This window comes from Rissa tridactyla, chromosome Z, assembly GCF_028500815.1.
Source record: "Rissa tridactyla isolate bRisTri1 chromosome Z, bRisTri1.patW.cur.20221130, whole genome shotgun sequence".
In the NCBI taxonomy this organism is placed as follows: Eukaryota; Metazoa; Chordata; class Aves; order Charadriiformes; family Laridae; genus Rissa; species Rissa tridactyla.
In genome coordinates this window covers 30,433,322-30,449,531 of record NC_071497.1, presented here as the reverse complement: position 1 = coordinate 30,449,531, position 16,210 = coordinate 30,433,322, and the positions used below count along the sequence as shown (strand labels likewise).

At 37.9% G+C, this 16,210-nt stretch overlaps 1 protein-coding gene across 6 annotated transcripts in view; it reads left to right on the top strand.

Moving 5' to 3' along the window:
* The window catches only part of SLC12A2 (solute carrier family 12 member 2), a 65,363-nt gene that overhangs the window by 16,500 nt on the left and 32,653 nt on the right, over positions 1–16,210 (top strand). For all 6 annotated transcript variants that reach the window (XR_008463662.1, XR_008463661.1, XR_008463660.1 and 3 more), the window contains exons 2-9: positions 2,324–2,443; positions 6,226–6,301; positions 6,823–6,918; positions 8,732–8,871; positions 10,488–10,598; positions 13,632–13,740; positions 14,182–14,309; positions 14,397–14,481. Coding sequence is in view for 2 of the 6 variants with exons in the window: in XM_054184591.1 (XP_054040566.1) it covers positions 2,324–2,443; positions 6,226–6,301; positions 6,823–6,918; positions 8,732–8,871; positions 10,488–10,598; positions 13,632–13,740; positions 14,182–14,309; positions 14,397–14,481 (865 nt within the window). In the remaining 4 variants the exon portion in view is untranslated. The remainder of the gene's footprint in view (positions 1–2,323; positions 2,444–6,225; positions 6,302–6,822; positions 6,919–8,731; positions 8,872–10,487; positions 10,599–13,631; positions 13,741–14,181; positions 14,310–14,396; positions 14,482–16,210) is intronic.

Genomic DNA, 16,210 nt, shown 5'->3' with positions numbered 1-16,210 from the left:
TTGTGAATGTTTATTAATCTGTCCCTTGTTTTAATGTTTTTGTTGTGGTTTTTTTTTTCTTTTTTCCTCCCCGCTTGTGAAGGTGGGTGGGGGAAAAGTGGGGAGAAACTTATGGTAAGTGCCGCTGGAAACAGCAGAATCTGATGAGGGAGACATTAATACCTAGAAGGATTTTGAGGTTTATTTCAGCATTTCTGGAAAGTTATCTGAAGGACAAGTACTCAAGGGTATCAGAACAGGGCGGTATGTCGGCTCATTATTTTCTGTCATGCGCTTCAAGTGCATCCAAGTTGGATGAGGAGCCTGATTAGAGGGCTTTCCATTTTCTTAGTTCCGGTTTAGGCAGGTCAGTGTAGGCTCAGCCAATGAGTGGCTTCTGGCTGTGTGTTTTAAATTAAAACTAGTTAATTATTATTCTGCTTCTAGAATGATAGAATTAATTCTATGTAAAATCTTAAATGTAGCAGCATGGTAGTTCTCTTTTTTTTGATCCTCGCCGTTTTTCTTACTGCTCTAAATGGATCACACACCACTTCTTGCTTGATTTGGTTTGAGTGCCTGAATACATATAATCAGCAAATCAGTAGATTCATCTGGTCAAAGGCTGTGGAAATTTCTCAAGAAGTCACAGCCCTTAGTTCTCTTCTATTCAGAAGAGTTGCAGTTCAGCAAACTGGGTAATTCCCTGTTATGTTTCTTTTTGTTCTCTGTTTAATGTATATAATACATTATATACATATATATATATACACACAGACATATAAACAAATATATAACACATGTATCTACTTTTTTAATTCCTTCTGGAGACAAGAAAGCCTATTTAAGAAAGCTGTCTGTTAAAGGTAATGATCTGCAAACTGATCATGATTCTGCCTGGTGGTGGAAAGCTTATGCCATAAAGGATCTCCAGATGTGTTGCACGTAGACCTGTTTTTATGATAATTTCATAATGCAGTGGGAGAAGCACTGGCAAGAGTCTGTGATAATGAACTTTGGATAAGGTTGATATAATCTGATTTTTTTTTTTTAAATCTGTTTGCATGTTTACTGCTGATTGTAAAGGGCTATGTATAATACCCTTCCTAAGTGACAATGCTATAAATATTTCCTCTGGATTCCGTGCTGATGATATATTTGGTGTTATTGTATCAGAAGGAGGAAGAATTTAATAATGTATCTCACAATAAACTTTCTTACTGTGTTCAGAATGGGACATACTTCTTGAAAGCATAATTTGGGTCCAGTCTGTTTTGTGTTTTACTTAGCGGATGGGAGTTTTGCCCTTTACCTCATTGGGATTGAACCTCTAATTGCTTAAATGTTTTCTAAGCCTTCTGGGATGCAGGCTGCTTCACAAATACTGCTTGAACTGTTTTGTTGAATAGTATTCTCTGAATGGTATTCGGGGTCTTTCTAGTATATTCGTTCTTTATACTTGTTGCCTTGGATAACTAACACACTTTGCTTAAAGTGCTTTCCTGCAGGTTTCCTGCAGCAAGTCTAGAAAACCTTTGAGTTGAAATGTTTAGGTGTTTGCCTGGCTTAGCAAAACAAAACTGTCTCTTGAAAAGCAAGCATGCAACAAGTATGTGTATATACACGTATACTTTTAACATATATCGAACAGTTGAGATTTCTGCATTGTAAGTCTGAGAGTTGAATTGTAAAGAAAAGCCACACATTGCTCTTTGTACATGGGACTGATGTTTTCTGCATTTTTCATCCTTCCCTTTTGAACAGGGAAGAGACTTTTCTTCCCTCCTCCCTGAAATGACACTCTCCCACCCTCCTTTCTACCAGCATCATCTTGCAATGAATAGTAGAATAGTTTGCAGGGAAGTGAATAATTTATTTCCTGAAAAACTGATCAAATGACAGCTAAGTCTGAACTACAGAAAATGCTATAGCTGAGATCAGTAACGTGGTAGAAAAGTATATGCTTCAGATTAAGAAACAAAACTTCCTGTGCTGTAGAAGTTGCAGCATTTGAAGTCTTCTAACTCTTCTTGTAAAAGACCAGATATGTGTTTCTTAGGGCTGTAGAACTGATTCTTTAAAACACTTATTACTCTGACTGCTAACAGTTTGCTCTAACTGAAGCAGAATACCTAAGTGGTCTGTGTAAATTTTTTTTTTTTGTTCCTTGAAGTCTGTGAGATGGTCCTCATGCAAGGAACATAAAGGAAAATCTTAAAACTTCTCCTGTGTCATTCTTTAATTTTTCTGTTTACACAAGTAGACTTTTTCTTTTTTTACAACGTATCAAATGCCCTTTCTACTCTGTTAATCACATAAAAGATCAATTTTTTTTATTTCCCAGGAGCCTTTTGAAGATGGCTACGCAAATGGTGAGGAAGGCACACCAGCTGGAGAAGCAGCTGCCACTTATACACCTGATAGCAAAGGGGTGGTCAAGTTTGGCTGGATAAAAGGTGTACTGGTATGTTTGATGTATTGTACTTCAGTTTCTTAGAGATACAATCTTTCTAATAACCTTCTTTTTTGAGAGGAATTGTGATACTGCTGTATAAGGAAAAGATATGTATGAGATGTGAAAAATGCCATAAATTTAAGAAGGGTTGCTCCTACTTGTACTGAATTTTAAGGATGCAACTACTTCAGGACTTCGGGATTTTAAGGGATCATGGTTTTATAGCACAGGTTTTACTGTTTTGAAGTTGCATAATTTCAAAGAAGGAAAAAATTATATAAGTATTCATACATAATAGAAAAACTACATATTAATCTTAAGTGACAAAGACAAATGCAAATGGAGAGAATACATTTAATGTGTGTTCACTTTCCATCTGTAAAGTTTTGGACTGAAGTCTTAGAAAGCTTGATTTTTATCTATTTATTTTTAGAGAAGCAAAAAATACTGAATTGAGGAGAGTACCTCCCTCTATATGGCAAAACTTCACCAGGATTAAGTATTTAAATTTTGTTGAACTATTACAAAAAGTCATCATCTCCTAAGCTGTGTAAGTCTTAACACTAAATACAATATACTCACGGTGGAAAAAACTTGAGTCTGTCCTCATTTGCAGTAGTGAAAAATTAAGGGTGACATGGGGGATTTTATTACAAGTTTGTATTAATTTATTTTTGATATTTTGGCAACAAGAAAATGTGATTAATATGTACTCTCCAGAGCTCTTAAGAACTTAAAGTGGTGGCTGCAAGTGCAACACTTGATTAAACTGTTCTGAGCATTCAGAATACCTGACTCTAGTTCAGCAAGCTGCCACTGTGTATTAGCAGCTTCCTTACAAGTCTTGAAGTAGCCATATTCTCTACCTTGAGGGAAGTAGAGTGCCTGTGGTAGCTGTGAAATGGGTATTACGGACTTCTACTGATGTACCCCAACCAAGGACAGCGTTGTTAATTTTAAAGCAGGTATGAAGCTGACTTTGAATTTTTTCCAAACCCAAATTCTGTATTGGACTATTTTTTGAAGCAACAGTGCAAAGTATTAAAGGGATAAAAATTGCTGATCACTTTCTTCCAAAGTCTATTTAAAAGTTTCAAGAAGGATGATCTCCTTTTCAGTGATTTGAAAGTTGCAGCTAGTATTTCCTAGTAGGCTTGAGCCACCTTGGTGAATATTACCAGCTCAGGTGATCTGCATTTTGCAAAAGCCTCTTTAAATCTCTGAAAACTTTTGATTTTTGTCCTTTGGAGGGGTGCTTGTCTCACTTCTAGTCCTAATGACCAGCTGAACCTTTTGTAAGTACTGTACTCTTTAGATAAGAGAGAGCCCTAAGCCCTTGTTGTGGTTTAGCCTCAGATGGCAACAAAGAACCACATGGCTGCTCTCTCAAGCTTTCCCTGCCACAGGGAAGAACTGGGGAACCCCTTATTCCATACTATCTGCATCATGTCCAGATCTTACAGATTCCAATGAATTGCCACCACTTTCCTCTGTCTCTTATTTTTTATTTACATGTATTTTTATATATGTACATACATATATATGTGTATATATATGTACATATATAGTCATACAGATATAATGCCCTTAGTATATGGGCCATCCCTTTAAAATGTCCTTTAGAACAGCTTCTCAGGGCAGGTGAGATAGTGTGTGGTGCTGAAATGTTGCATGCTGTATTTTTGGATCTTGTGGCTGGTGTGCCCAGTGTGGCTCATGCCCATGGTCCATGGGCTGAAGGTGTAGATCTGAATGAAGCTGCTGGGCACCAGCTGCTGAGGTCAGTTCTGATCCCATCACCACTGCACTTTACTCGTTTTTTCATCAAAGTCCATCTGTCATCAATTTAGGTGATTCTTACTCTAGTACAACTGATAGCAATTATAGTAATGAGGACATACAGTGGCAGGGTTATTTAGCAATTAACATCACACAATTTGATTTATTGGCTGTTCTCACGCAAAATCAGATCCCCATGAGTACACATTGAGCTTCCTGATCTTTATACATCACCCACCACATGCCCCCAGGTCCTTGGGCAAAAGCAATCCCATGGATGGGTTTGCCTTTGCCTGAGGCAGGACTAACCCAGACTGTTTCCTTAGCATATTCTTCATGTGCACTTTATCCTGTTCTATGGTACATAGCTCAATTAGTAGAGCCCCTGGTGTTAACTAGCCAGGTAGCTTTTGCTAAATGTGTATTCCAATGTTTTAAAAGGTGCACCGCCCATTGCCCTCAGTGTACTTTTTAACAGTCTGTTGTATTGTTCTGTCGTCCCAGAGGTTGGTGCGTGATAGGGGATGTGATATACCTGCTCAGCATCATGCTCTTTGGCCCAGGTGTCTATGAGGCTGTTTCGGAAATGAGTCCCGTTGTCCGACTCATTTCTGTCTGGGGTGCCATGTCACCACAAGACTTGTTTTTCAAGGCCCAGGATAGTGTTCTGGGCAGTGGCATGGGGCACAGGGTGTGTTTCCAGCCAGCTGGTGGTTGCTTCCACCACTGTGAGCACATGTTGCTTGCCTCAATGGGTTTGTTGCAGTGTGATATTATCAATCTGCCAGGCCTCCCCATATTTGTGTTTCAGCCATCGCCCTCCATACCAAAGAGGCTTTAACCTCTTGGCTTGCTTGACTGCAGCGCACGTCTCACATTCATGGATAACTTGTGCAATAGTGTCCATGGTCAAGTCCACCCTTGGTCATGAGCCCATCTATATGTCGCATCTCTCCCTTGGTGGCCTGAGATGTTGTGGGCCCATTGAGCTATCAATAGTTCACCCTTATGTTTCCAGTCCAGATCCACCTGACCCACTTCAATCCTAGCAGCCTGATCAACCTGCTGGTTGTTCTGATGTTCCTCAGTGGCTCTACTCTTGGGTACATGGGCATCTATGTGATGTACTTTCACAGCCAGATTCTCTGTCGCAGCAGCAATATCTTGCCACAGTTCAGCAACCCACATGCGTTTGCCTCTGCGCTGCCAGTTTACCTGCTTCCACTGCCACCATCCATGAATCAGTATAGAGATAAAGTAGTGGCTGTTTTTCTCGCTCGGTGATGTCCAAAGCCAGATGAATGTCTCTTACCTCTGCAAACTGGCTCAATTTACCTTGTCCTTCACAGGCTTCTGCAACTTGTCATGTAGGACACCACACAGCAGCCTTCCACTTCTGATGCTTTCATACAATCCGGCAGGACCCATCAGTGAACAGGGCATATTTCTTCTCATTTTCTAGCAGTTTATTATATGGTGGGGCCTCTTCCATGCACGTCACCTCCTCCTCCCACCCCGTCTCTATCCTGTTAGCGTGTAGCTGTGTTGTAAGATACAAAAGTTTTAGGAATGTTTTTTTTCTTTAAAAAGAATAAATTATTTAGTAGGGTATTGCTTTAGTTCTTTTTTTAGGGGAGATTTGTGGGAGAGCTGAACTAGGATTGTAGACCTCACAGTCTTACTTTTAGTCACGTGTTCTGTAGCATGAATTTTTCAATAGTAAATATTGGGGTCTACATTTTTTTTATTATTCTGTCTAGACATACTACAGGTGTCAGATATTGAATTACTGTAAATTTACGTTAGTAACTTTTTAATCATATTTAGGTCCCTTTTTTTTAATCAAACCTATCTTGTCTAATTAAAAAAATCTATTGTCACGAAATAATTTGAGAAGTGGTGAGGAAAGACTGCAAGATGATTTCAACAAGATTAAAAACTGAAATGAAGAATTAGTGGAAATGACTGCAGGTGTAAGACCTAACCTATGTAAAATTTCTCATTTTTCTTAGGTACGATGTATGTTAAATATTTGGGGTGTGATGCTGTTCATCAGACTATCATGGATTGTAGGACAAGCTGGGATAGGTATGTGTACTGATGCTGTAATTTTGTTTCAGTGACTTTTAAACATGATCCTAAAGACATGTTGATCCTGAGCTTACACTTTAAACAGGTAGAAAATGACCTTAATATTGCCAGTTTTTAAGGTAGTTTACCCTTATCAAAACTTTACGCAGTATGAAGTTACTTAGACTTTTTCATTTAGCTGTAAGGTATGTAATTTAAAATTGACATCTGTAAGTTTTTTTCAAAGGCTTAACTGCAGAAAATATCTCATCTGCAAAAGGCATGTATTTCTTTAAAGCTCTAAGATGGCAGCTTTTACCTTGCTGATTAAAGAGGACATTTATCCAGTTTTGTTTGTATCCTGTAAACTTCTCAGTACAAAAGGGGAGTGAAGAAGCCTTTTGCTTGAGTGTGTGGAACCACACACAGTAAATTTGTGTTGTATTTGCAAGACTAATTCTGTAAACCAAGTTAAGTTTAAGATTTGTACATTTTAATACTGCTTGACTTACACCTTTTTTCCCCTCTTTTTCCAAAAGGTCTGTCTGTTGTGGTTATTGGAATGGCCACTGTTGTGACAACTATTACAGGACTGTCTACTTCAGCAATAGCCACAAATGGGTTTGTAAGAGGAGGTAAACCTACTTTCATAAAGCTTTTAAAGCTTTCATTACTCTGAAGCGTACACCTTAAGGATGGAACCTCTGACTTATTTTCTATTTTTTTTAGTAACAGGGAAAAAACAGTGTGGATAAAATGTACAGAAGAGTTAGTTTTCTGAGAAGCAGAGTCTTCCCTGTGTTCTGTAATTGACTGAGCAGTCATAGAATTAATGAAACATCAATAATTAGCCTACTAATTTGATTTGACTAGTGGCTGTCTTTGTCACTGTGGAAGAAATGTTACCTTCTCTCAATTTTTGGAATGACAAACATTTTTAGAGAACGCATATCTGGAAATGAATATGGTCTTAATATGCATCTGCACTCGTTGTTTAAGAGTGTGCATGTGTGCTTGTATGTGTTCATGTCCTGAAATAAAACTTAGTAACGAAAAAACACATCTTTTATTTATATGACAGCATACAAAGGGACATGTTCTTGTTCTATAGTGATTTTTTTTATTCAAGAAATCACTTAATTATCTCCAGCTTTCCTGAGGGTGGTGGTTTTCATTCTCTTTCATGGTTTATGTGCTGTTCGCAGCAATTCCTACAAAATAGTTTAAGTGGTTGGTGCCTTTGACATGCTCAGACTTCTTCAAAATATTACAAGACTGCTATTAGTAGAAAATGTGGTGGAATTAAAAGAGAAGTTTATAAAGTTCTGTTGATTAAGAGTGAAGAGAAAAACCTCATTATCACAAACTAAACAGACCCAATGGGAAGGATCAGCTATGAATCTTAGCATTTTACCAAGTTTAGTTACCCTTTCTTTTTTTAAATTGCGTTATACAGATCATTATATACTGTTCATATCAGAGCCTTTATTTTTTAGAGTCACTCTTGCAAAATAATACTTCATTAGAAAATTTGAAGTGTTGAATGGGAAGAACTATAGAATAAAATCACAGTTGTTCCTAAGAAAATCTTCTTACATTACAGTAATGTTTTTCTTATGTTAACGTTCTCATTTGCACAGTGTGTCAAAGCTGTGTACCTATGTATGTTTTGCACAAGAACTGTAATACAGTGAAATTTAAGATTTCTTGTTAAAATTTTTAATGTGCACTCAGTTACTTCAGACTGGAGTTGGAGAACTTTGTTGCTTGGAAAAAGCTTACCCTTAAATTGGAGGAATGTGCCTTTCCTACATTTTTTTTTTTAATTTTACTCTTCCTTAATGCTGTAGGTACTCAGTTTTCCATTTGCCACATGTGGGCTTTGAGATGTTGTATTTGTCAAGCTCAAAAATAGAAAGAATAGGTTCTGAAAAAGAGTGTCCGTGTGATTGTTTTGAGGGTCCCATTGTGGGGCAGAAAATTCCCCTAATAAGCAGAGCTTTAAGAAACAAGTCATGGAGGTTTGGAACTTGAGTGGGTTTATTAGACTGCTTTGCCAGTTTCTTGAGCTATAGCTAATGAAAATATGTAATAGTAGAACTAGGTACAAATGCTTTGAATAGTTTGAAATAAAAACCCCAGTAATACTGCTGTTTGTGTTTTACAATTTGTTTTTTAACTATAGAACTGGTTGCACAGCTGAAAAATATGATATGGTGCATAAGTCAGGTGATTATTTCCAACTGGTGTCTTTTCTTAAAAACTTTAAGTGCATTTCTGAAACTTCAGCATGCCTGTCCCTAAAATACTGAGTTTTGGGTTATTTTCCAGTACATCAAGGAAAATGCAAGAATAAATAGCATCTCGTTCATGCAAACTTCAGACTGCCGATGACCGTCTATTCTTAGTCTCTTTCACATAATTTTTTATTTCCTTTTTTTCTTTCAGGAGGAGCATATTACTTAATTTCCAGAAGTCTGGGGCCAGAGTTTGGTGGTGCTATAGGTCTGATTTTTGCATTTGCCAATGCTGTTGCAGTAGCAATGTATGTTGTTGGCTTTGCAGAGACAGTTGTGGAGCTGCTCAAGGTATATGGATGATAGTGGTTATGTTGATTACACCATCCTTTATTCAAGTTTGAGCTGTCATCTAATCATAGAATGGTTTGGGTTGGAAGGGGCCTTTAAAGGTCCAAACCCCCTGCAATGAGCGGGGGCATTTACTAGATCAGTTTGATCAAAGCCCTGCCCAACCTTGCCTTGAATGTCTCCAGGCATGGGGCCATCCCTGGAATGCCATCCAGGGACACCATCCATGGGAAACCTGTTCTGGTGTTTCACTGCCCGGGTCATAAAAAAATCTCTTCAGTATATTTAGTCTGAATCTTCATTCTTTTGGTTTAAAACCATTACCCCTTGTCCTATTGCTGCAGGCCCTACTAAAAAGTGTGTCCCCATCTTTCTTATAAGCCCCCTTTAAGAACTGGAAGGCTGCAATAAGGTCTCCCCAGAGCCTTCTGCTCTCTAGGCTGAACACCCACAATTCTCTCAGCCTGTCCTCATACGAGAGGTGCTCCAGCCCCCTGATGATCTTCATGTCCCTCCTCTAGACGCACTCCAGCAGGTCCATGTCCTTCCTGTGCTGAGGGCCCCAGAGCTGAACACAGTACTCCAGGTGGGGTCTCGCCAGAGCAGAGTAGAGGGGCAGAATCACCTCCCTCGACCTGCTGGCCACAGTTCTTTTTATGCAGCACAGGATACAGTTGGCTTTCTGGGCTGCAAGCACACATTGCTGGCTCATGTTTAGCTTTTCATCCATCAATATCCCGAAGTCCTTCTTGTTAGGGCTGCTCTCGATCCCTTCATCCCCCAGCCTGTATCGATACTAGGGGTTGCCCTGACCAGTTCAAAGACACAGAATGAAGTACAAGATTACTGATGCTATATCAGTAAAATACTACTCTAATTTGGTAGCTTTTTGGTAAAAAAACAAATTATCATTGGTGTAAAATGGAAACTTCCCATGCTGTTTATCTCCCTGAAAAAAAAAAAAGTGTAACTTGTGGTGAAGTCCAAGATAGCAGTTGAGAAGAGTGGCAGTACAGATATAAGACAATGAATTGTAAGTTGTTAAAGCTGAGATTCCTATTAGTGAACTGTTTCTTTTAAGTGATAATTTATATGAAGTTTATACTAAGTTTATATTAAGCTCAGTTTCAAAGGAGTTTTGCTTATTAAAAACAATTCCTTAATTTAAACAGAACCATGTATTAGTTTTCTGATGGATGTTTTGATTAAATGTAATACTTGGATGAACTCAACCATACTTTTTGTAGATGGGAAGAAGTTTTGAATACATTAAAAGAAGTAAGAGTAGTATTAGAACAACAAGTAAAATACACGTATAGGTGCAAGATGGTAGCAATTGCCTTGCTGATTAATTCTCTGTCAGTTGAAGACACGCTGTTCTCTCTGGGGATGGGCTACAAATGGAAATGATCACTTCCATTTAGATCATTATTTAGAACATTATTTAAAACAAGGCAGAAACCAAATTACTTGTGTCCATACAGGGAATTTGAAGTGAGTAAATTTGTGGTATAAAGGTTAACTCTAGTAATAAATTACAGCCAATATTCTGCAGTAGGGAAGATACGTACTTGATAAAGTATATGACTGTGTATTTTTTTTCTTTGTTTTCCTAGGAAAATGGAACGTTGATGATTGATGAAATGAATGATATCAGAATTATAGGAGCTATCACAGTTGTTATATTGCTGGGTATTTCCGTTGCTGGAATGGAGTGGGAGGCAAAAGTAAGGAACTATCACGTTTTCTTTTATTTGGTGCTTCATAATTTTCATTCCATTTTCTACCTCAGCTTTGTCATTTATTTTTAATATGTTTATTGCACTCTGTATTGCATGCACGACCTGGTAGAAGTCAGTCAGTGGGCAGTTTTTATGTAACAGCTCTCTGCCTAGCACTAGCATGTGCACGTCTGGACAGCATTTCAGACCTTAGGTCACTTCCACTGGAAGCTCAAGCATCTATGAGAACATAAAATCCAGCATAATTTACTCCTGATGACACTGTCAAATACGTTAATGGTATTACCCTCTTCTGGGCAACTACAGCACAGTAAGAAAAGGTAAGAGCAGTAGCGCTGGAATCTTCCTCACTGGGAACTTCAAATGAGCTCTGTGGATGGAAAATACAGGGCTGGAGCTGAAGCCAGTCTAAAGTTGTATAGTTTCTGCTAACTCAAACCCAGTATTCTCACCTTCCCTTCCACTCCCTTCTGGTTTTGTTTTCACTTTGAAGCAGCTAGGGTGTGATGCAGTCACTAGGCCCAGCATTGAGGAGGGTTGTGAACATTGGTGGTGATGACTGACTCTGTAGGAGGAGTAACCTGCTTTCCTTACCTTGTGGCTGCACAGTCGTAGGTCAGCTCTTGATTGTGGAAACAAACACGTACAGATGCTAGGATACCTTAATACAGAGGTTGCCTTATTAACTTTCTGCTCTGCATTACTAAGCAGTGTAGCTTGCTCACTGTTTTCTGTACCTGGTAGGGTTTTTCTGAATATCTGTCCATGGTATGCTCAAAAATAATTGAGAAGAGCCTCACTTGATCTCCCTTCCCGTTTGATATTTGGTTCAGAATAGCTCCCATTTCCTGCAGTGAGAGGCAACTGAAGAAGCATCTTCATGTAAGTAATAAAACAGGTTCTTACGCTCCTGCATCAACATGGTGATGATATTTGTAATCGAAACGAGAGAGAGAGTTAGGGATTGTAGAAAAAGGAAATGAAGATCAAGTGCATTACTTGGATCTACCACAGGGAGAAAAGAATCTACAGAAATTGACTTTGGCTTGTACTTGTAAATTGAAGAGTACACTTCTGTAAAAATAAAAATGGTTTACCTTTCTCAGGTAGTCCTTCACTTTTTGTAAATTCAATTTGTAATGGTATATTTATGAACCCGACTTCCAAACAATACTGTCCATCTTAATCTCAACCATTTAGTTTTTCCTTTGAATGAATTAGTTGTTATTAACCCTCTGGCTGCTGTCACTTAAAATCATGAGAAGTATTTTTGTGCTTTTGCTCTGTAGCATGAGCAATTCTGTAACAATAGATTGCATAGAAATACTCCTGTTATTTAATGTCAAACCTGAACTGTGGTATCACTGCAGCATCATCCTGATTAGGAAGTAGGTAGCTTTCAAAAATCCTGTGCTCAGTGCAAAAATCAAGGCTTGTTGGCTTGGTTTCTGCATCATTGAAGAAGACAAGTAGGAATGATGGTAAGCAACTGAACCTGTCAAACAAGCACTTCACGTGGGTTAACATACAGCTTAGCATAGCAAAACGCTAATACTTCCCTCTTGATTAAAGTATCTACGTCTCCTGTGTCTCCCCCATGACTTAGAGAATGCCTTGGAAAATGGGACGAGGGGAATCTATAATAATGCCTTTGAAGTGAGCTAAGAGAGACTGGGATTCCAGGGAAGCCTGCTTAAAAAATGACTTTTCAGAGTTTGCGATCTCTTGCCACTCAGCTCCTTGTGCTGAAGTCTTAGAAGCCCATTCTTTGTCTGAGAGTTTGAATATAAGGAAGGTATTCAGAAAATGCTCTTAGCTTCAGGGAGAAGCCTGGATTTGTTAGTGGATAAATCCACTTGTGGCAAGTGCTTTGTGGTAACTTCATGTTGAATTCCATGGGCTTATTGAAGACTTCTGTAGGCACCCAGCTGCATCCTTACACCTTTCACCTATTCTCTCGGCTTGGCAAAGGAGAAATTAAATATGATGGACAAACTGGTTTCTTCAGGTTTTCTTCTAACTCTGCTCTTGGCTGTCATGCTCTTGTTTATCGCTCTACTACCCTGTTTTCTTGTGAGGCTATGAGAACTGCAAACTGTTTCGTAATAATCATCAGTGCCACAGTGCTATTGCATATTAAGTTCTGATCCTAAGCCTGAAAAAAACGGTCAAACTACAAATAGTTTCGCCATTAGCATATACCTTTATAAGGAATCAAATAATACAAAAGGTAACAGGGCAGTGTGGTTGCTCATTTAAATGTAAAAATTGAACCATCTCTTCAATGCCTGGATTTATCTTTACTCGTGCTTTCAAGGCCTTGGATGGTTTAAAGTACTTCTTGTTCCAAGTGTAGGGTTTTTAATGGTTTTATTGAACAGTGGATAAAAATCTAGGTTGTAATGAAAAAAGTCTCAAGAAGACTAGAAATAAACAAGTAATTATGGTAGTCTGATATTTAATTTAATAAATAAGGGTTAAGAACATGAGAATGTAACAGTCTGTTGCATAAAATAGCAAACAAAAGCTGTTTAATTCCTGATGTAATAAAATTCTTAGTAAAGTAAATATCACATACTAAAGTATAAGGCAAAGCATTATGATCATGGTTAACAAGGCAATACTCCTAGCATTTGTGTGCATTTAGCTGTTTTCTTGTGAATTTCTTCAGTCTCCTCAAATCCATTCCTTTTGGAAGGCGTATAGAGAAAATAGTTCCCTATAGAGAAAATAGTTCCCTTAAGTATGTTGTTCTTAAAAGTATAAATTTGAGAGGTATGGTGATAACAAATCCTCTTTTGAACGGTTGTTAAACTTAGAAGTTATTCATGTTCCTTTATTAGAAATGCTGATACATGTTATCTCCAGATTGCCTTATTTATTTGTGGAAAACAAACTGAGAGGACTAAGCAGAATTTGGAATCCCGTAAATATTTACATTTTTGAACCACAACATTGAAGCTTGAAACTATGAAAAACGGAAGGTTGTTCTGTCTAACTGCAATTATTATCTTTCAGGCCCAGATAGTCTTACTGGTGATCCTCGTACTTGCTATTGGAGACTTTGTCATAGGAACATTTATTCCTTTGGATAGCAAGAAGCCTAAAGGTTTCTTTGGTTATAAAGGTATGTTGGAACAGTTAGTAAGGTAACAATACTTTTGGAAAGAGGAGACATGTTATCTTAATTTAAACATCTAAAATAGCTTATAGTCCTATTTAACTATAGAGATATTTTTTCCTGATTCTTTCAACTTCTGCAGTTTTGCTCCTTAAAGCGGTTGGGCCAAAACTTGGTCCTGCCTGCTTAATAGAAATTATAATAAATTTTTAAAAGCTGGATGATACTGTAAGTACTTGTTCTGGTTTTAAAGGCTATTTAAGTTTACTGTGTTGACTTTTATTTTGCATCAAAGTGACGAATTAGGACTTAAATGTTCTACGCTTAATTTTCAAGAAGGCCATAGAGCTGTGACACTCAGCTTTTTCACGGAATTAATAATGGCTGGAATGGACTAATACTGTAGCTTCTATATGAATATTGATAGACTTAAATCTTTTTCTACAGCTGAAATATTTATGGAGAATTTTGGACCAGATTTCCGACATGAGGAAACTTTCTTTTCTGTATTTGCTATTTTCTTCCCTGCTGCAACTGGTATACTTGCTGGTGCAAATATCTCAGGTGATCTTGCGGTGAGTAGCGAATTAGCAAATCTTGTTCACAAATACTGACTGTACCTTTGTCTGTGTCATCACTGTCCACTGACATTTTTCTTTCAGGATCCTCAGTCAGCCATACCTAAAGGAACGTTGTTGGCCATCTTAATTACTACATTGGTTTACGCAGGAATTGCAGTATCTGTAGGTAAATAGAGAATGTTTTTAATTTTATCCTTTCACATTCATTCTGAGGCAGTGTTTTGATATGGTTTATGTAATTAATTATGTAAAGTTGTTATGTAATTGACTTTAATGCATGGGGACATAATTGCCAGAGGTTTCTAATTTTTATTGTTGGAGGTTCAATTTTCAGCTGTTTTTACAATTTCCTAAAATGAGTAATATTTTTCTAAGGCTAGTGACTGCTTCATACTACACATGACAAAAGACTTTGTAGGGATGTTCCCTCACCTGTTGCAGCTATTTATTATAATTTAGCAGTGGGATAATCCCTGGATTAGAAAAGTGTGTTTTCAGAAGATATTTGCTGAACAAACACTTGTGTTATTTGAGGATTATGGTAGTCAGCGACTTACCTGAAGTGAATTGTGGGATGATCAAACAGCTCTTTGGTGAGGATGCATGAGCAGTAGTTCTGCAGAGGGAGTAGTACCTTCATGTGACCAGCCCATTTTCCGAAGTGTTGCCATGTTCAGAAGCATTTTCTGTAGTTTTGTTTTCATGTGGAAAGAGGAGAAACAATAGTAGACTGATCCGAGTCTTGTATAACCTTTCTCTTCCTGGTCTTCCCCACCCCAAGGTGGTTTGAAATTCTCTGTAGAAAGTGCCTCAGGGCTTGATACTCTCTATATCAGTTTTACTCTAGAGCACCAATGGTCAACCAGGTTTGTCACACCCATAAAATGACTCTATTCTAATAACCTTAAGAACATAAGATTGTAATCGTATTTCACCTGTTTCTTGCCTATGATTGGAAATGTTCTTATTTGTGTCATGTAAATTAGCTTCTGGCAGTACTGATCAGTCTTCTTACATGAAAGACCTTGCCTTATCTTAGCTGTGCTGCCTTTTGAATTAAATTCTCATTTATAAAAGTACCATTGATCTTAGCACTAATGATAACTTCCTTTCCAAAGATACCAATCTCGCTAGTCTATTGGCTAACATTGTACTGTAGTTCTGCCAAATAGTTGCTCTGAAGTGAGTGTGCTTTATGCAGGATAATGACCTACACTTGTTTCCTAATTAGATTGACCACATAGACCTCTGCTACCAAATTTGAATACTTTAGAACTTGAACCCACATGAGATAAAAAAGCTCATTAATATTCATTTGTTAATGGAATACTTTGATCATCTTTCATACATCAAAAACCTAATTTTTCCTATTGTGAAAGGAACAGTTGGCAAAATGGTGAAATTGTTTGATGCATCAGAAATGTCCTGCCTTAGTTGCATCTCATAAATTACACTCAGAATTTGGCTAGTTAGAAAAGGCCAGTGCTATTGCAGAAGTCAGAGATTATGACACGAGTGGAATTCAGCTATTTTAGAGGCAATAGATCAGGAACTGGGCAAATACAAATACTTCTTTTCCTTTCCCCACTGTAAGTTTCCATAGTGGTGATAGGCAAGTCATTAAAACTTTGAAGGGGCTAGTAAATGGCACTGAGTAGTCATGTCTGGGGTACACGATGTTCTGAATTTAACTCAGTATTTGCATGCTCTGTAGCAAGTAAGAGGGTTAAGAAACTGAGTAGAGAAGGCTCAGAAGAGGAAAATTGCTAGTCCTACTGGTAGAGCTAGGCAGCCTATTTCAAAAAGATAACAGCTTTGAGGAGAAAGTTTTAGCAAGGGACTAATTCAGATTTGCAAGCGGCAGGATGAAGATTGCGTAAGCAACTTCTGTGTCA